The sequence below is a fragment of the Phyllostomus hastatus genome, unplaced genomic scaffold (assembly GCF_019186645.2).
Source record: "Phyllostomus hastatus isolate PE091 unplaced genomic scaffold, TTU_PhHast_1.1 phas_contig_37, whole genome shotgun sequence".
Classification (NCBI taxonomy): Eukaryota; Metazoa; Chordata; class Mammalia; order Chiroptera; family Phyllostomidae; genus Phyllostomus; species Phyllostomus hastatus.
The window spans coordinates 4,321,665-4,342,152 of record NW_025333867.1 but is presented as its reverse complement, the minus strand read 5'-3'; the positions used below and the strand labels follow the sequence as shown (position 1 = coordinate 4,342,152).

General features: G+C 44.2%; 2 protein-coding genes across 2 annotated transcripts in view; one reads left to right on the top strand and one right to left on the bottom strand.

Moving 5' to 3' along the window:
• The window catches only part of TXNDC5 (thioredoxin domain containing 5), a 31,200-nt gene extending 17,855 nt beyond the window's left edge, over positions 1–13,345 (top strand). The window contains exons 4-10 of the mRNA XM_045841657.1: positions 254–350; positions 2,862–2,977; positions 4,909–4,995; positions 5,704–5,844; positions 8,752–8,834; positions 10,328–10,457; positions 11,582–13,345. Coding sequence (XP_045697613.1) covers positions 254–350; positions 2,862–2,977; positions 4,909–4,995; positions 5,704–5,844; positions 8,752–8,834; positions 10,328–10,457; positions 11,582–11,704 — 777 coding nt within the window. The 3' untranslated portion in view covers positions 11,705–13,345. The remainder of the gene's footprint in view (positions 1–253; positions 351–2,861; positions 2,978–4,908; positions 4,996–5,703; positions 5,845–8,751; positions 8,835–10,327; positions 10,458–11,581) is intronic.
• BMP6 (bone morphogenetic protein 6) overlaps positions 13,152–20,488 on the bottom strand; it is a 173,437-nt gene continuing 166,100 nt past the window's right edge. The window contains exons 5-7 of the mRNA XM_045841656.1: positions 15,724–15,800; positions 14,775–14,885; positions 13,152–14,676 (exon numbers count right to left, since the gene is read on the bottom strand). Coding sequence (XP_045697612.1) covers positions 14,527–14,676; positions 14,775–14,885; positions 15,724–15,800 — 338 coding nt within the window. The 3' untranslated portion in view covers positions 13,152–14,526. The remainder of the gene's footprint in view (positions 14,677–14,774; positions 14,886–15,723; positions 15,801–20,488) is intronic.

Genomic DNA, 20,488 nt, shown 5'->3' with positions numbered 1-20,488 from the left:
AGTGCTAGGACGTTGCTGGGGAAGAAGGAGGAGGTTGGCAAGGGGCTTCTTACTGAAGCGTCCGAAGACCTGACAGTCCATTCCTGCCTTGGCCTTATCTCCCTCAACATAGCGGCATCCCACATAGCTGAAAGGCAGCCAAGTAAGGAAGATCTGCAGAAGGTTATGGACAGACACAGGTCACCTCTCTGATGGGTTTCACTAAGTTTTCACTGACAAGCTCAGTGACTGTGTTCTCGTTTCTTCTCATTAGACACCGGAGCCAGAAGTAGAACCACCCAGAGCACCTGAGCTCAAGCAGGGGCTGTATGAGCTCTCCGCAAGCAACTTTGAGCTGCACGTCGCACAAGGTATGGCAGGCGCATTTGTGGGCATTCCCAGTGGGGTACATACCTCTTAGAGCCACTGACCATCCGTCACTCCCTGGCTTGCTGGTCTTGTCCTTCTTGCCACTTGAGGACTCACAGGAAGCAGCGTCTATGGCACTAAGTCAGGATTTCTCTGTTCAGGACCCATTAACATCACCCATTAATATCACTTTAATGCTCTTCCTCTCGGGAATTATTCCTCCTTTTTTCTGTTCTTATGGAAATGAAAACTTTTTTAAAGCTTTAATTTATTTATTTTTAGACAGAGGGGAGACAGGGAGAGAAACATCAGTATGTGGTTGCCTTTTGCATGCCCCCTACAGGGGACCTGGCCTGCAACCCAAGCATATACCCTGACTCAGTCCACTGAGCTGCACCAGCCAGGGTGAGAATTTTAATGCTAAGCTAAAGCCATGGGTGTGGAAATTTGGAGTTCATAAATCGTGAGTGACATATTCGATTTGTACAGTAGCTGGACAGTGCATCCTTGGGTAAGAAAGTGTTTATATTTATGTTAATCATGTACTTATTGATCTGAGGAAGAACCAACACTTTCTCTTATCTGTTTACACTACAGTTTCATTTGTTCGGTGAAGCTGTTATAACATGTGAATTAGAATACATGCCCTTTACATGTAGAATCTTTTTTAGACTATATCTCATCTTTGAAAATGGTCTCCTAAATATTAAAATGCTCTGTGTACAACTTCTAATGTCAGTAAGTCCTTCTTTCCTTACGTTTCAGAAGAGTTGGCTCAGCAGTGAATGACTTGAAAGTAGATTCAGCTTTCTTGCTGAATCCATTCTCAAATGCTACCATGGAGAGAAATCCTCCCATAAGTCTGGGTTGGAAATGCTGTGAAAAGGGGCTTAAAATCATATTTGGCCTTGTAACTTCATGCCTGCTGAGAGTCAGCCCAACCCCACTCAAGGTCTAAATAAATTTTTCCCCACCACATTGAAGGTAAAAAATAATTGTGATGCTTTCAACTATTGTCCATTTTCCTTATAGATGGCTATTTAATTTGTACCAGTGCTCTGACAGGAGAACGTTAGGGGCTTCCCCTGCAGGGGATGCACTCTAATTCAAGACTGGCTTGGGCTCCCTGCAGGTGTGCCACCAAAATCACCTTGTCATAGACCATTTCTGCAGACCCTTTCCGGTCGCTCCCTGAGCAGGTCACTGCTGAAGAGCAGTGTTTAGAGATGCTACCTCTGCTGAGTACAGGAGGCCACAGCCACTTTTCAGTTTGGTCTCAGCCTGACATCTTTTAGGCTCTAAGATTCTGGTCAAGGTAGAACAGCCTAGGAAAAAAAATCTCCAACCTCTAAATAATGACATTTGAGGATTTGGTTTTTTTCTTCCTAGCCATGGGAGTTATGTTGTTTTTTATTTTAATTTTTATTTATGGATTTTAGAGAGAGAGAGAAACATCAGTTTGTTGTTCCACTTATTTATGCATTCATTGGTTGACTCTTGTAAATGCCCTGACAGGAGATTGAACCCACAACCTTGGTATACCAGGGTGCTACTGGGCCAGGGCATAATTGTCAGTTTCTTAAGCCATCTGTTTCATTGCAAAATAAAACACAGATATAGGAAACAGAGGTAGGGCTTGGTGAATTGTTATAAATTGGCCACCCTGTAACCACTGTTCAGTTGGAGAAATAAACCAGCCAGCCTCCCCATCACAGCCCCCTGAAGAGGCACCATCCTGACTTCTACAGAAACCTCTCCTTGCTCTTCTTTATGGTGTCATCACACAAGTGTGTGCTCCTAAACGCTATCATTTAGCTTGGTCTTTTTAAAATTTATCTCACTTACATCTGTTTAATCTTTGTGTACCCCCGACAGCTCCTTCTTCCTTCCATTCTGTTTCTCACCGCTTAGGTGGTTTGACTTGTAGAGTTTCCCTGTGTGGCCTTTGCTGATTGTCTCCCCACAGTGTGGTTTAACCTGTGTCCCTGATTCCTCTAGTCCCTGTGAACTGCTTGCTACTTGGATCGAGAGACAGTACCAATTTCCATTTGATGTTTTGGGGGGGTGGTTTGGGCAGGACTTCATAGCTGCCGAAGTCCCTGTGATGTCAGGGCCTAGATTTGTTCGTTCATTCTGGACACCAAATGCTGCCGTTTTAATTCAAGCATCCCATCTTCCTTTTTTTTAGCAAGAGAAACTTGTCCTGACTTAACCACTTGGTTATCCAAGACAGGGTAAATGCCTGATTCTTTTTTTTTATTTCTAGTTTTCCAATAAATTGGTTCCCTGTTATCTTCCAAAGATTACAAATTAATTTTTGTTTTGAGAATTGTTAACGAACTCATGGATATAGACATTTTTGATGGAGAGTCACTTTTTACCAGTTAAAGGTTTCACACTGAACTGAACTTTGCAAGAGGACAAAGATCAGATGCTTCCATTCAGTTTCTAGTTAGGTGTCATCTAAGTTACACTCCCTTTCCCCCCTTTTCTGCCCTGGCTCCCCACGGAAGGCGACCACTTTATCAAGTTCTTCGCTCCATGGTGTGGTCACTGCAAAGCTCTGGCTCCAACCTGGGAGCAGCTGGCTCTGGGCCTCGAACATTCCGAAACTGTCAAGATTGGCAAGGTAAGTGAAAACCCTTATTAAACTGGAAATAGACTGCCTTTGGCTGGATTAATTAGCAGAGTAGCCCATTATTCATTCTGTGTGCAAAGTCACAAACTTGATTTATTATTTCCATTTAGTGCACCACTTGATAATTCATTTCACCTTCCCAGATGGCAGCCTGGTTTCTCATGTGCTGGCTTTTCCACGGCCTAGAGATAAATTATGGCTTCGGCTCCTCTGTTTATTTTGAAGCAACGGCCAATTCTGAATTGGCAGCCCCAGAACCCTTTCTGCAGAGATAGGGGGCAAAGCCTTAGAGAATGTTCAGTGGACGTACTTGGAAACTGTTCACATTTGATCTCACCCAAGAGCTCCTTCCTGAAGGACGCTCGGCTCTGTATTCATGCAGACACGCAGAAGCCCCTCCCTGTGGTGAGCCCCAGCTTGCTCTGCTGCCTGGAATTCTTTCCAGCTTTTCCCACTTTATGCAGAGAAGCCAGAAGTGATGTCTAACAACTTCTGTGCCATCAAACACTTTTAATCTTATCCATCCTCTGGCATCCACAGACATCCCTGCCTAGATTTCCTTTAATAAATATCTCATTTTCTACATTGCCAGGGGGCTGATCTCTATACAGAAGCCGTGCTGTGTGTCCAGGAACTCTAGTTAACGAGACAGCTCAGCATGGCGAGATGGGCAAAAGCATAAATCTGGGAGTCAGATGGACCTGGCTAGCCAACCTAGGGCAACCTCACCATACCTCATTCTCCCTCTTTGGAAACTGAGATGAGACCTAACCCTGGTGGTCACAAGGATGAAAGTAAAAAGCTTAGCATGCTTGGCATGGAGCAAGCTTAGTATGCTTGGCGTGGAGCCAATGGCTAGGAAATTGTAATAGTTGTTAGTTAAATGGGTTTTTCCAGGGTTGCCTGCAACTTCCCATGATATGTTCTAATATATATATGGTTATGATTATATATTTATTGAACATTTCATGGAAGTAGTCATAAAATAATTTTCTTCTGTCTTCCCTATATCTTGTATCCTTACTTTAAATTATTTTTTAAACTTTGATGGGGGATTGTTTTCAGTTTACGTCACTAGAGAGGACACAGCCTCAGTAACTGGTCTGTGGTCCTTCATCTCTGGACAGACATGTACCTGGACCCCAAAATGCACCCTCCCTCAGTTTTTGTTTGATGCTTCCTGTGCTTTAGTTTTACACTGTTAACTGCTCTCTGATTTTAGTCTTATCTGTTAAAGTAACATTTTTCATCCTACTCTGTTGACATACTGAAAAACAATGTAGTCCCACATAGTTGATTTTAATGCCAGTAGAAAAAGAAAGAAGTGACTTCGGATAAAATATTGCATGAAAATGTTGAGCAAGCAGAATCTTAATAAAGATTTAAAAGAAATAAAATACCTGAAGAGGAGCTGTGTTAGTTGGTAAATTGAGTTTATAGAACGAAGGAAATAGTGTGATCTTAATTTGACATCTTTTCAGTTTTGTCTTTGTCATATACCAAGTACTTCTATTTAGAATTGACTACTTCTCCTTGATTTTAAAACTCCACAAGTTTGGACGTGAAAATACATTTCCAAGCTAGCACTGTGGCCCAGGTGTTGGGCGGGGCTCCCCTTCTCCGCCTTGTTAACCTGCTCAAGGTAAAGTGTTGCTTCTTAAAAATGGGCATTTTAAGTGAGATAAAGAAATCATGTCTCTAAATCTTGTTGTCCTGCTCCCTTAGCTTGAGTATTTTGAGGCAGCTTTAGAAAAAGTCTCTGCAGAAACTGCAGCTTGCTGGCAGAGATGCTACAGATCAGGGGCTTTAGAATTTTTCCTTAAAAAAAAAATAGATGAGCAAGTGCCTAGCAGTCCATTTTTATCAGAAAGGCTCACAAAGAGACTGACTGAGGACATGATCTCTATGATCTCTATTTATAGGTTGACTGCACACAGCACTATGAACTCTGTTCAGGAAACCAGGTTCGTGGCTACCCTACTCTTCTCTGGTTCCGAGATGGTAAAAAGGTACGTCTTGGTGCTGGGACAAAGTGTTTCTCTTAACCACAGTGGGCTGAGTCGTCAAGTGGCTTAACAGCCGTGGCAAATTGCCAGCGTGGACTGTTTGGGCACTGGTTTAAAGGAACACATGGAATGGAATAAAGGTGCCTTCTCTCTCTTTTTTTTTATTGTAATCATTGTTCAAGTACAGTTTTCTCCCTTTTACTCCCAAGCCTTCTCTTAATTAATAAGATTTGGGTAGTTGAAAAAAACAGTCAGTTGTTACGCCATTTTGAAACCTTTCACGTGGCTCAGGTTATCACTAGAATAACCCAAATCTACTGTCCTAGGGTAACTGAGCTCTGATCGTGACCTCTGAGCAGGGTTAACATTCACTCTTGGTAAGGTTCTCACGCCCTGCCTCTGTCTCTGGCTGATGGCCAGCTTCTCAGAGTATCTGAGTCGGCACCCAGGCTTCTGTGACTCATAGCTCTGCAGAAGGAAGAAGCTGTAGAGTTCTCTCACCAAAGCCAAACCCTCAGTTCATGATCTGTGCTCTCCCATTTCAATTCGAGCACACAAGCCTCACACAGCTCACATAACCCGCACAGCCATGGGAAGACCGATGATGGGAGGAGGGTTCACGTGGGCCAGTGGGGTTGGAAGAGGTGTGAGTGGTTCAAGCACTCAAGCACACTAACTCGGTCATGTTGCTGTGTGGCCTTATCTGGACAGATTGACCAGTACAAGGGAAAGCGGGATCTGGACTCCCTGAGAGAGTACGTGGAATCACAGCTCCAGAGTGTGGCCAGGGGCACCCCAGAGACCGCCCAGCCCTCTGAGGCCCCGGTGCTGCCTGCAGAGCCTGAGGACAAGGTGAGTATGCACCCAGCACTGCCCACACGGCTCTCTGCATTCTCCTCTGATGCTTGGGACAGAAGGACAATTTGATAGTCCAGAGCCATTCAGATGGTGGTTACCACTGACTTCTCAACACAAAGCATTTTCTTTGACTACTTTTACATGCTTGTAAGGGGTACAAGGAAGCAAGAGCTTCCCCGAAATTGAAGTGAGGAAAATTCTGAGTGCAGGCAGAATCCCTGGGAAATTTGTCCCTTTGATTCAGTTATCACTATACTTGAGGATATTTACTGTGAAGACTTGTCTGCTGCCTCTTGGGCCCGCATTTCTGTTCATTCCCACACTGTGCTGCAGTCATTTTACTCTGACCTGTGGTTTATGAAGACCCTGAAAGATCCACAGAGGAAGAGCTGTGCATGCTGGCAATGGAGGCTCATGGCTGTACAACACTTACTTTGCTTGGGCAGTCTAACTCACCAAGGGGTGTCTCCATTCATTCCAACAGTGTGAGGTTTCAGATTCATTTGTTCTGTGATTGCCAAGCCCTTGTTATGTTTCAGGCACTGTCCTTGGCCACCAGGAAACAAAAACAAGCCATTTTCCTGCCTGTGCAGAGTGGTGGGCCTAGTGGGGCGACATGAGGTCACATACATGCAGATGTCACGGGGGCTATGATAAGAGTGGGTGCAGAGCCGGTCACTGTTGTTTGAGAGGTGGGGGCAGAGAGGCAGGAAGGCTTGCCTGATGAAGGAAGAGTGTGAGCAGTAGCCCCGTGGTGAGAAGCAGCCGTGTATTTTGGGGTGGGCAGGTGGTTGGCTAGAGGCGGGAGCAGAGAGAAAGGGGTGAGGAAGGATGTTGGAGAGGAGCCGTAGGAGCTGGTTGCAGAGGACTCTTGTCAGCTGGCCAAGGATTTTGAGCATTATTTATAGGGATCCACTAGAGGATTTGAATTTTAGAAAGAGGATTGGCAACAGCATGCATGAAAGAGATGGAAAACTGGTGCATTAGGTCGTAAAAGAGGGTGAGACCCCAAACAGGCTGCGATAGTGGGAATGGAGGGAAAGAGTAGCGCCAGTGTTGGGGAGTCAGCCCTGTGAGTACCGTCAGTGAGCATAGGCGGGGTCTGAGCTGATTCAGATTCCCGGCACATCCGGTGCACCACGGCACCAAGCACAAGCAAAAGGGCCAGCGTGGAGCAAGGTGATGCATTTAGTTTTCAAGATGTTGATTTTCAGGGCTGTGGCAGATACTTGGGTAGCAGTGTCCAATGGACAGTTAAGTATTATCAGTCTGGAACTAAAGCAGGTTATCTATGCCAGGTTAATGTGTATGAAGCTTAGGGAGAATCTGACACTGAAGCCATGGGTGAAAAAGATTATTTAAGGGGAGTCAAAGTAATGTTTTTTCAGGAAATCAGTGCTTGGATTGCCTAACTAAGAACCATAAGGCCTGTTCGTCAACATACTTCCAAACTAGAATATTTTATGTTGCTACTTCAGTTGACACAGCTATACTTCATAGGATGCCAGGTTCTTATCTGGGACATCGGGGCACTGGGGGCAAGGAGGGGACAGGGTGAGAGGGCAGCAGCCAGACGTGCCTGAACGCCTCCCCAGTCACTCCAACCCTCAGCACTTAGAGGAGCAGTCATGAGTCTCCAGAGCTACCTCTCCCAGAGCCCCAGTTGTTTGAATTGAAAAACCAGTGAAGCCACCTACCCATTCTCCCAGGGTCAGGGAATAGTGGGCCTCCTCATCCCCACAGCCCATCCCTTAGTTGGACTCTTGCAGGTTGGGGACTGCCTGGGTGTCAGCTAAAAGTTGAAGTTTTGGTTTAAGAAGTAAACAAATGATTCTGTAGCTCTTATGACCACACATGTTAAAGGAGTGTGTGTGTCATGGTGGTTATAAAGGTCATCCCAAATTGAGTATAATTATACACTCTGGATGTTTTCATCGAACACAGAACGGTTTCTATTTATAATGACTTTCCACCATTAAGTGGGTCTTTCAGTCAGTGTGGCGTCGTATTTCTGAACATAAAGAAAGATGGTAGTGTTCTACAATGGCCCCTGGCACACTCCACCTCCCGGTCACTGACACGCGTGACTCAGCACCAGACTCGAGTGGAGCAGCCCTGGTACATTTAGTCACATGATAAATCATCCATGTTCCCGCTCTCATGAGAAAATTGCAGATGTGTTTTTGGAGAAAGAGAAGACACGATTCTCTAAAGAATTATTGAGATAGAGTCGCTGTAGAGCAGACTGCCTTGTGGCACCTTTTTCCTAATTTATCCAGCCAGAGCTTATGTGAACGGTTTTTACATTTACTTTGAATTTAAAAATGGAAAAAAAGTTTTCTATGTAGAACATATTGCCTGTGCTTTTGTAATTTTTTGTAAGGTCCTCCTATGACACAGAGAAGATCAATTTTATGAATCCATATAACACAACAGCATTCAAGTCAGGGAGAGAAGCCACGTACGTACAGACTTCAGGAGGGCCAGGAAGTGGGTGTGTGGACTCTGGTCAGTGTTGCAGGCTTCATGCCTGGCTGGATTCAAGCCCTGGCCACCTAGAACTGCCTGGTCCACACTTCAGAGCCCTGGAGGACAGCAGCTGCACCTGAACTCCCCTGGGCAGGTGGGGAACAGAGCCCTGAGCTGTGACCTGCCGCCTCCTCAAGGCGTCTCCTGGGCTCAGGGCCCATGGGACCTGTGATGGATCTCTGCCCTTCAGAGGCCACTGCTCTTCCCTTTGGTGTAGTTTGTGAAGTGCAAGTGGTATGGATATTTTTGTGTGACCTTGGAGTATACATAACAGTATTTAAAAATGTTGATTCATATTTCTGCAATCCCAAAGCATGATCCCACTGTGCTCTAAGTGATGTATTTGAATTGTGGCTTTTGCATCCTCTGAAGGGCACTGTGTTGGCACTCACGGAAAATAACTTCGATGACACGATTGCAGAAGGAATAACCTTCATCAAGTTTTATGCTCCATGGTAAGTGTCTCTGTAATTAGAATCTACTTTGTCCTGGTGCACTTCAATCCCGTCATATTTTTCAGCTCATTAGCCAGCCCTCCAGGCTCACTGTTGGGTGGGTATTACACTGACACCCAGGTTATGTTGTAAGAAATACGGAGGTGTTATTGTTATGCTGTTGTGGTCATGTATGTTCAAGTTTGGTGGTATTCATAAACAGTTATCTATGGTGAATGACGTTAATTTATTTTAAAGTTCAGTCTGCTTTGGAGAAAACAGTAATGGAGGAGAATTAGGATGGCCATACAAAACTTAAGTTTTGTGGTATCTGTGTGCTTTTCCAAAAGGATGGCATTTTTTGGTTAAATAAACCATGGACATCATGTTATAGCTTTGCTCCTTAGTCTTTCTACATGTTACAGAGAAATCCAGTGGAGCTCAGCTTTCTGGTAGTGCCATTCAGCACGTTGTTACCCGATCACCTGCCAGCTTCCTGCCACACAGTTCAGGGGCCAGAGCAGAGAGGGCTCGTGTGCACGTGGTCTGAGAACAAGGCAGCCCGAAGGGGTGGGAAGATGAGAGGTCCCAGACTTCCCATGAGCTACTGTAACTCGACGTGTCCTTTAATTTCTTGAAACCTCAGTTTCCTCAGCTGTAAAATGGAAGAAGGCTTTGTCTTCGCAAATGAAACATTCCCTTTGGGAAAGCAGAGTGCTAAGGAGAGTGTTAGATTCTGTATTTCAAAGTGAACAAGTAAGGTCACCACATGTCATGTTTGTTCTTCAGTCTGTTTCAGTTCAGATATTTGTGAGAAACCACAATAGCAGAGATAAAAAGTTTTAATGAGCACATGACCCGTATGAGTTGTGCAGTTTTAGTTCTTAAAAAATAAGAAACACTAGTAAATAATGCCTTTAAAACTGTTTTCTAGTTTTTAAAAAACCTAAAGCTCTAGATCAAGTTTGAAGACAGAAGCTCCCCTTTCACTGAAGGGGAGCAGGGCCATGTGGTGGGGGAGGGTCAGGAAAGGGCCGGCAGAGGGGAGGGTTTGAACGAAACTTGGTTGCCGCCTCGGTGCTCACACCAGATCGCTGACCTGGGAGGGGAGCTGAGATGTTGTTTTGAAATGTTGAGACCATGAGCGATCGAACTAAAATGTTTTTGGCATTCAAGCAATTTAAAAAATAAATGTTTGGAGCCTGTTTTGTTTCCTGTTTATTTCCTTCTGCCCGTGGTGCATTCATAAGCCAGTTAGCCCGATTTACCGTATCATGGAAATGGTTTCAGAATCCAACTGTTCTCAGACCAGCTTGCTTCTATCAGGTTATCCAAAAGTCTACTTCATATTGACTTCGACTTCCTTGTTGAAGATGGAGAGGAAGAGAATGGGAGGATGTGGAGTTTTATACATTCTTAGACAGTTGTTGACTGCCTCATAGAAAAGTAAAGCTTGACTTTGGCAGTGAAATGGGCCCAGCACTTCAACAAGGCTGTCATTGTTCTGTTTCTAGGTGCGGTCATTGTAAGAATCTGGCTCCTACTTGGGAGCAACTCTCTAAAAGGGAATTCCCTGGTTTGGCAGAGGTCAAGATTGCTGAAGTGGATTGTACGGCCGAACGGAATATTTGCAGCAGGTTCTCGGTGGGTCCCTGGATGGAAGGAAACACGGGCACACTGTCATTGGGGGCAGATCCCGGTAGGGCGGAACCAAGATCACTCACGCTGCCCTCATTCCTCAACAAAGTGCTTTTTGTGTCTTTTTTAGGTGTTTTGTTTTTTTTCATTTTGAAAAGCAAGAGATGCTCGCTGAAAGAAAGGCTTTCTCCCTCTGCTAGTACACACATTTCAGTGGGGTTGGGAGGCCTCACCTGGTGGGTGTGAGGCTGGGCAGTGACTGAGACTCCACACTGGGGGGTGGGGTGCCACCCAAATGCACTTCCTTAGCGGCACAACGGTCAGATGCTTTTTGGCCTTCGTCATAAATACCTAAGTGGCTCGTTTTTTTTGGCATAAGCCAGCATTCTGTAGTACAATGTCTAAACCCTTGAATGTAAACTCCCACCTGAGAGGGCCATACCAACAAGCCAGTCTTGTGTTTGGATTGTTTATTTAATGGCTGCCTTCTTTCTGAGCTGTTTGCACCATCTACTAGCCTGTAAGATTTGTAATTTATATTTTTCTTTTGTGTTATTTTCCTAAAACACTGGAGGCTTCTAATGTTTACCTCATCAGATTGACATAGATGTAGCATAGACATTTTTTATTTATTAGAAGATGCCAGCTATTTTTTTGTGTGTGTGCTTTAAAATTCTCAAAGGAGAAAAGAAGTGAGTTGCAGCTGAAAAATATGTCTCCTTGTGGCTCTTGCTACTACTCAGTATGGTCCACTGAGCAGCCTGGGTATCACCAGGAAGCTTATCAGAAATACAGAGTTCCAGGCCCCACACCGACCTGCTGGGCTGGAAGGCGTACCCTCGCCCGTCCCCAGGGCAGCATGTGCACAAGAAAGATCGAGGTTTCCACTTTCAGGGAAAGGCAGACCTTTTTCACTCTGATCTTAAATGTAATATAGATTGGAAAGTGAATACATAGCCTTGAGGCTTTGCTTTCTGAACTGTCTGATACTTTTTAAATAGTCTGTTCACTTAAAAATTTAACCATAGACTTTCCCGATTACAACAGTAGGTGTTTTTCTGGTTTTATTTAAGAAGTCATTTGTGTATGATTCAGACCACTGGTTTTCAAACTGAATCTTTCCTTTAAAGGTACGAGGCTATCCTACATTGTTGCTTTTCCGTGGAGGAAAAAAAGTCAGTGAGCACAGTGGAGGCAGAGATCTTGAATCGTTGCACCACTTTGTTCTGCGCCAGGCAAAAGACGAACTATAAAAACGCAGATAGAAGTCGCCTGCCCTGCCTGGCCTCCTGGAACCCGGTGTGGAGGAGCCAAGTCATGCGGATGTTGCAAGTTTCAAGTGGTGGTTGTTCAGAGAGCTGAATATACTGAACTTGTGGTATCTTCTTTATGTGTGTGTTTTTAAGCCAACACACTCTACAGATTCTTAATTAAGTTTCTCTAAGTAAATAATGTAACTCATGACCCCTTTGCAAACTAAATATTTTCAGTGGCAATCTTTCATCCCCCTTAACCTTCTCTTAATGGAATCTAAATGGTTTCCTTTGAGGCTAAAGTAGAGTTGAGGAAAATCAAATTGCGGATTGTTTTTGGCTCCTGAGTGACATTGGTGAAAGCATCATCCAAAGCCTAGTCTTGAACTGCCCATGAGCCTGGAAAGGGGGCCGTGTGGCAGTATCGATGTGCCTCTGATCTGAAGGTCACAACGGACTTACTAATGATGTGGTTGGTCCGTAGCTTGGAGCAGATTTAAAAACAAAACCCCACACCTCTGGAAGATACCTCCACGCCACTCCTGATTTTGTTTCTGTTAGTACTTCTCTCATCGTGAGAGGTTTGCCATAATGAAAGCAGTGGGACTTCAGACATGTGCCTGAGTAAGATAACGCTGATGCCATAATCTTACATGTGTGTCGGTGTTTGTCAAGTCAGTCATTATTGTTCAAGGGATATAATTCTGTTTGCTTCTCATGGGTGAAAGATTTCATTAGTTATGTTAGCATTAAGTCAGGGTCCCTGTGAAGGTATTTAAGTCCATGTTTAAGATTTGATATCTCCCATGGAAAATGTGGGCATGGGAAGTTCCACAAGGCTGGTCCTGACTGTTCTGTTAAATCATATGAAGATTCTGGTTGTATTTGCCACCTGAGGCGAAAGGACTAGACGAGCTTTTCCAGTCCCAGAATTGGGAACCAGGGGAAGCCTGCAGCCTCCCTACAGGGCCCCCAACTGGAAGCAGTTTCTGTTCTGCTCTCAGGTTGTCCTTTCAGAGGCACACTGTGCATCCTCTGCCTTCGCGGAGGTCAGTCTTCTGCTCTAGGGAGAGTGAGATTAACTTGATCTAAAGACCAAAGGATGAAGTAGGCAGCGCGGAGTCACAGCTAAAGTAGGCGGTGCTACCATCATTGCTAGCCTAGTGTCCTTATAATTCAAGCCATCCTGGTCATTAAGCATTTTTACCATCACCCTTGGAAGTAAGTAACCACAGGACTTGGCTTCCTTAAAATAGGCACCTGTATGTTCTTTGCTGTCAATTTACTTCTCATAACACCCCCTCTGTGTCCAACACTGTTCACCCTGCCCCTCTGCTTGGGGGATCTAGTCACTTGGCACAAAGGAACTGATGGTACGAATCTTAGAAACAAGACCACATCTGCTGTCTGAGGCAGATGACAACGGAGCAGGATCTCGACCAGCCTCTGCCTTAAAGGAAATGTTTATTAATAACGTATGGTTCACAGATGTTCTTTTAAAAAACCCAACTTTCTGGAGAAGCACAATCCTCATGAGTGGCTTCAGCTTTGCATCACGAGTCTTGTATTGAAAGAAAATCAAAGTGGTACAATTTGTTTACACTATGATACTTTCTAAATAAACTCTTTTTTTAAAAAAAAGTCTGGTCTTTCCTTAAATGTTACAGCGAAACAGATATAAAATAGACAATAAATTACAGTTTATATTTACAAAAAAGCTGTAAGTGCAAGTAGTTATAGATCATAAATGTATTATTTAATCAGTTTAGTATGAAATTGATTTCCTAGTACATGATTTTGAAAAAGACATTTAAAAGATATTCTAAGATTTAATCTGAGTCTTGCTTTCTACAAGAGAAAACTGATTTCGGTTCATAAACAACATGGCCACCCAATCCTATTCCTAAAGGCTAGGAGCCCCTTTCTCAGTGCATTTCCTTGATTGGTTCTCAGCTGCGACAAGGTGTGCTGTGTAGTAAAAGGGAAAGAGCTGTTTTACTGAAATACATGAGATATTAGAGCCAGCGTTCCTGAAGTTAATGTGCTTTTCAGAGAGCCATTCCAAAAAAAGGAGAGGTACAGAGCTGCCTTCACATGTCGCATGGTTACAATGATGGCTATCAGAGATGCTTCTCAGCCCTGGTGTCCTCGCCTCGAAGTAGGAGCGGAGTACTTTTGGTACTAGCAAAGAAAACGGCAAACGGGGGACAGCTGAGGTGTGGAAATCACATGGCTCTCACCAACAAAATGCCAGCACAAACATGTAACAGCAATTACTGAGACAAAAGGCACTTCCATATGGCCCTGGTTATGGCTCGGGCTGTTGATCCTATATGAAATTGACCTTCCTGTGAATGAAATCAATGAATAGAGGCATTTCCCCCCAATTTGTTAACTAAAATCTTCTGAGAAGTGTCACTAAACTGGCTGGTACTTTAGCCAAGGATACTTTTACTCTTTTAAGATTATTTTCCTTCTTTACTCAGTAACACCACGAACAGCTTGATTTAAAGCTAAAACTAATTTTGGTGGGCATTTATGGGGGGAGAGGAACCCTTCAAAGTTACATTTCTGCAGTTACCAGACTTTATACTACGGACAGTCAAACAGCTTCCAACAGACCAACTACTCACGTCATTTTCTATGTGAGCAAATCATTACTGAGACCCTTGAAAATCTTCCTTGGGCAGTAAGGCACCAACTGGCATGAGGTGGTTCAAAGTCATCATCCCACTTCCACTGTGCTTCTGTGAGTTTTTTAAGGCAGAAATGTAATCTAGGAATCCAAGGCAGCATTTGTGTCCCCAGCAACTATTTTCGAGTTAGTGGCACCCACAAGCTCTTACAACCATATTCCTGTATTTTTTCAAGATGACATTGGAGTTGTCATCAAAGTAAAGAACTGAGATGGCATTTAGTTTAGTTGGCGCACAGCATGGTTTGGGGACATACTCAGGATTCATAAGGTGAACCTGTTCCAAAACAGAAGGAGGAAAAGTTCCCATTAGAAACTGTACCTGGTCTTGGCTTATGCCTTCCTATAAAGTGGCAAAGATCTCTGAGAGCTCACCAGTGTCTGTACAATCGCATGGTTCGTCGCATTCATGTGTGCATTGAGTGGGAAGGAGCATTCTCCATCACAGTAATTGGCAGCATAGCCCTTGGGTGCGATGATCCAGTCCTTAATTGAAGCAAAAGGAAGCAACAAAAAGGTGGTTAACACACACTCCTTATGTCATCTGTGCTCTCAATCATCCTGTGAGAAAAATTACATGGACAGGAAAGGAGACATGGAGGAAAGGCAATTTCACATTCAAGTGGCAAAGCTAGGGTATGAACTGGTCCGTCAGACTCCAGAGTCCTTGCTCCTCCCACAGGCCCACGTGGCATTTAGTTGCTACCTGCCTGTGTGGCCTGGGAGCACAGACGTGGCTGGCTTTAGGTACTTGGACCCAACAGAGTCTCTCCAGGAGCCCAGGGTACTCCCTGTCATCATACCACATACATATGGAAAATATCTTCTATCACTGTCACCTGTAATTTGCCTCTTATAAACTAGTGGTGGCTTTCAGGTGTGGGGCAGAATATCTGTGCTCTTCTAGATAGTTTGAGCCAATTTATAGCCATTGCAGACAGTAACTATTGGTCCATTTTCCCAATTCCTTCTCAATACAACTAAAATTTGTTTAAATGCCCAAATGTAAATACATGCCCTGTGGACTTTGAAAGCATGAAGAAAGAGTATTGGGAAACATATGACTATCGATTCTGAGGTACACACAGCAGGGGAACCCTGGGCTTCCTGGGAAGGTGCCAGGAAGGGCTGTGTGCCCCAGTAGGCCAAGCCTTCCCCCATCTCATGCCAAGAGGCTGGGCATTTGGAAGGGCTCCTACGTTCCTTCATGGAAGACATATCTTAGTCCTAAAGCTCAAGGTTGTTGATGACAGCTTCTGCCATGAAGGCGAGAAGAGACTGCTGAGAAAGGAACTTTGTCTCTCCTGTTGCTCTGAGAACTCACCTGCCATCCCAGGTCTTGGAAGCTCACATAAAGCTCATGCTTCCTGCACGCTGTTTTTAATTCACTGCTGTTATAATCTGTTGGAGGAGATCAAAAGATGCATCCATTAACTCATTCATTCCCTCGCCAGGCACTTTACTAAGTTCAGGATAGCAGCGAACCAGGCCCCTGCTAGACACAAAGCTGGTCACCAAACAGCTCCGTCAGGTTCCCGATTGCTTGGGGGATTCACACACTCTGTCTTGTCTACTGTGGGCTTAGTGCTGGGCATACTTGCAAATGATACATAATATGGACTTGAATGGACTCCTTTAAGCAACAGATGTTTGTTATGAGCCTCTCTTATGTGCAAGCTCCATGGAGGGGGTGTGCCAAGATGCCCAAAACACTCCAGGCTCCTGACTTGGAACATGTCATATTTACAGTAAAAGTTGATTACCCTGGGCACGGACAGTGTTGAAACTGCACAGGGGCCTTAAAGATAGCTGCTGGGCCAGGAAAATGTCCTGGAGGAAGAATTACGGAATGGTCCCCGAACAGGAGGCCCAGGAGTGAGGGAGAGAGGGAGGCTGTGCAGCAGGGGCCATCTCCCCTGCACTGTCCTCCAGTCTCATGGCCAGGGGTGAGCCCTTTGCCCTACACTTAAGCAGCAACTCCTAAGCCAGCAGTGCCAGTGCCTGTGAGAATCTGCTGAACTGCATATACTGCTGTGTGTGATTCCAGAACCACTGGTCTGAGTTAACCTAATCACTGGCAAGAGGGCACTGGCAGTGTCCTGGTTCATTTAGGACAAAGGGTGACGTGCCTTCTGCTAGGCATCACGATAAAAAAGGAAGATAAGTTAGAGAATGCTTCCATCCTCCAGGAACTTAGGGAATCAGAAGGGTGATGTGAGACATGTACCCACCTAAGTCAAATACAAAACAGTATGAATGCTATGGGAAAGACCAGAGGGAAGTCCCACTGGGAGTTCAGGGTGGGAGCAGGAGGAAAAGAGAGCAATTCTATTGAGATGCATTTAAGGATATGAAGAGGAGTCAGTGGATATAGAGCTGGAGAAACTTTATCTTGATTGGCTTAGAGCACTAACCAAAATTATTTGGACTTTCTACCAGAGGCATTAAATGAGCCTTTGTAGGTTTCTGTGTCAGGGAGTGAAATGATCCGAGCTCGGATTCTAAAGCATTGATCTGATGATAGTAGTGCTTGAGAGTTCTAGAGAGGGGAGAGACGTGACAGAGAAGGTGTAAGAAGAGTTTGTAAGAAGAGATGTAAGCAGAGTTTGGAGAAAGGTTCTTAATCTAAAATGGACTTTGATGGATGCGAGAGCCTAAGTCCATTTGCCTGGGACCTCTGTCCTTTTTAGTCACATGAGCCAGTAAGTGACCTGACTGCTTACAGCCTGCTTTGAGCTGGCTCTTGTTTCTTTCACTCCTGGACCCCCCAGCCCTGAGGCAGGACCCAACACACAGCTCTCACGATTTTGTAAGGGAAGGAGACAAGCTGTACCCACTCAGCCCAGTGACCTATCCTGGAGGAGAGAGGCTACTTTTCTGAGGTGGGTTCTAATTCTAAACTTATTCATTCTCCCCATCTGCTTTCTTCAACCTCACAGAAACCCCCTTACTATAATTTAAAGGACATGGAAGAAGTGAATGCAAAACCGCATAGAAGGGACATTTTCACAAGGAAGGATACCACAGACCCTCTCAGCAAAAACAAACAGGTACCCACCAATACCACAAAACAAGACAAATACCTCCTGTTGAAAATAATCCTTCAACAAAAAGAACCAACCACACAAAGAAATAAAGTATCCTGAGAGAAGATTTGTAGTTTCAGACAGAGAAAATATAGAATCTCAGGGACTGTAGGCAAGAGTAGTCTCTGAATGGAGTTACAAAAAATAATATCTAATATAATGAAAGATAAAATAAGAAATAGAACTCTGGACTTCCAGCCAAGATGGAGGCATATATAGACACACTATGCCTCCTTGCACAACCAAGATATGGACAACAATTTAGAAACAGAATAACAACCAGAACTGACAGAAAATTGAACTGTATGGAAGTTGGACAACCAAGAAGTTAAAATAGACCCATTCATCCAGACCGGTAGGAGCAGCAGAGTCAGCAGCTGGGCACAGGTCACAGTGCAGAGAGCAGAGAGCATTGGGACCAGGTACATAAGGCATCCAGGATGAGCAAGACCACAGCTAGCAGACCCCAGCCAAGGGGTGGCAACCATCAGACCCAGTGAGGCAGTGATTGTGAAGCAAGGCACTGCGTGCAACCCAGGATCACAGCACTAGGAGACAGAGCCTCAGGACACTAATTGAAAACAACTGTGGGGGTTCAGGAGCAGGGAGAGACTCCCAGCCTCACAGGAGAGGTGTCCTTGGAAAGTTCCATGGGGTGCACAAGCCCACCCACATGGGAATTGGCATCAGAGGCACACAGTTTGCTCGGAGGAAGTGGCGGAAGGGACTGAGGTCTGTCAGAAAGCAGAGCAAGCACCATTGTTCCCTCTCGGACCCCGCCCCCACTGACAACCCAGCGACTGGGGTGCTACGCCCTGGTGAACAACTAATGCTCCGCCCCTCATACGTAACAGGCGGGACCAGACCAAAAAAAAAAAAAAAAAAGATGACTCAAACAGAAAGAAATCCTCATAACAGTACTTTGAAGTGACTGAGAGATAGTCAACCTATCAGATGCACAGTTCAAAGCACTGGTGATCAGGATAGGATGTTCACAGAATTGATTGATTTTGGTCCCAAATTAGATGAAAAATGAAGGCTACAATGAGTGAAATGAAGAAAAATGCACAGGGAACCAACAGTGAGGGAATGAAAGCTGGGATTCACATCAATGGAGTGGACCAGAAGGAAGAAAAAAATATACAATCAGAAAGAAATGAAGAAATAAGAATTCAAAAAAACAAGGAGAGGCTTAGGAACCTCCAAGACATCTTTAAACGATCCAACATCTGAATTATAGGGGTACCAGAAGGAGAAGAGGAAGAACAACAAGTAGAAAACTTTTGAACAAATAGTAAAGGAGAACTTCCCCATTCTGGCAAAGGAAATAGACTTCCAAGAAGTCCAGGAAGCTCAGAGAGTCCCAAAGAAGTTGGACCCAAGGAAGCACACACCAAGGCACATCATAATTACATTACCCAAGATTACAGATAAGGAGAGAATCTTAAAAGCAGCAAGACAAAATAAGAGAGTTATCTATAAAGGAATTCTCATAAGACTGTCAGCTGATTTCTCAAAAGAGACCTTACAGGCAACAAGGGTCTGGAAAGAAGTATTCCAAGTCATGAAAGGCAAGGACCTACATCCAAGATTGCTCTATTTAGCAAACCTTTCATTTAGAATGGAAGGGCAAAGAAAGTGCTTCTCAGACAAGGTCAAGTTAAAGGAGTTCATCATCACCAAAGCCCTTATTATATGAAATGTTAAAGGGACTTATCTAAGAAAAAGAAGATAAAGAACCTGTACAGTAAAATGACAGCAAACTCACAATTATTAACAACCACACCTAAAACCAAAACCAAGACAAAAACTAACCAAGCAAACAGCTAGAACAGGAACAGAACCACAGAAATGGAGGTCACATGGAGGGTTAGCAACAGGGGAGTGGGAGGAGGAGAGAGGGGGAAAAGGTACAGAGAATAAGTAGCATAGATGGTAGGTAGAAAATAGACAGGGGGAAGGCAAGAATAGTATGGGAAATGTAGAAGCCAAGAACTTATAAATATGACCCATGGACATGAACTAAACAGAACAAATGTGGGTGGGAGAGGGTATGCAGGGTGGAGGGGAGTGAAGGGGTAAAATGGGACAACTGTAATAGCATAGTCAACAAAATATATTTTTAAAAATCTTTAAAAAAAGAATTGAACAACATATTTGAAGAAACTTCCAGAAATATAGCCCAGGGTCAAATGGCCAAAAAATACGGCTATCTGTAAAGAGGCATGGAATACAGAATAAAGGGTCCAATTTGATTTCTAATAGGAATCTCTGAAGAAACTAATGGGGAGAAGTAATAGTTGAAGACATAAATGTGAATTTTCCAGAACTGAAGAAAGGCAAGTTTCTTCAAATTGAGAAGGCATAATGAGTCCTGAACAGAGTATATAAGTTCCTATCTAGCCACATCTGGAGTATATCAAACACATAGGGACAATTGTTAGAAGCAAACCTGAGATGAACAGAAAATTACCTGCAAAAGAATATAAAAGTAGACTGATAGCAAGTTTCTCAACAGAAATACAGAACATAAAAAAAAATTAAAAACTATGCTATCAACCTATAATTCCATACACAGCTGCAGCAGACATTTATTGTTTTGCCTACCCAGCCTCCAGGAAACTTCTCATCTGGGGGAATTCCTAGATCGGTGGGAATCAAGGTCCTGTTTTCCCACAGCAGATAGCTACTGTTGTTGTCCCCCGGCAGAGAACAGGTTCCTGACTTCATTAAAGCCTATCCAGTGCACCCACTTCTGAGAGAGTGACTCAGAGGGGAAACAGAATGGCTGGCACAGCCTCGGGCATTCTGGGTGACGGCCCTCGTGGCAGCATTCGAACTCCACTGTCCCATGACCAGGTTCAAGCTAGACCTTGATTCTGAGTTTTGCTTTCCAGCCTCATTGGTTGGGTTGATACACTTAAATTATTTTTCACTTTAAGTAAGTAAAGAGTTTGCCTCTATTCTGTGTAATCAAGAGCCCTGACTAGCTAAATTATTACT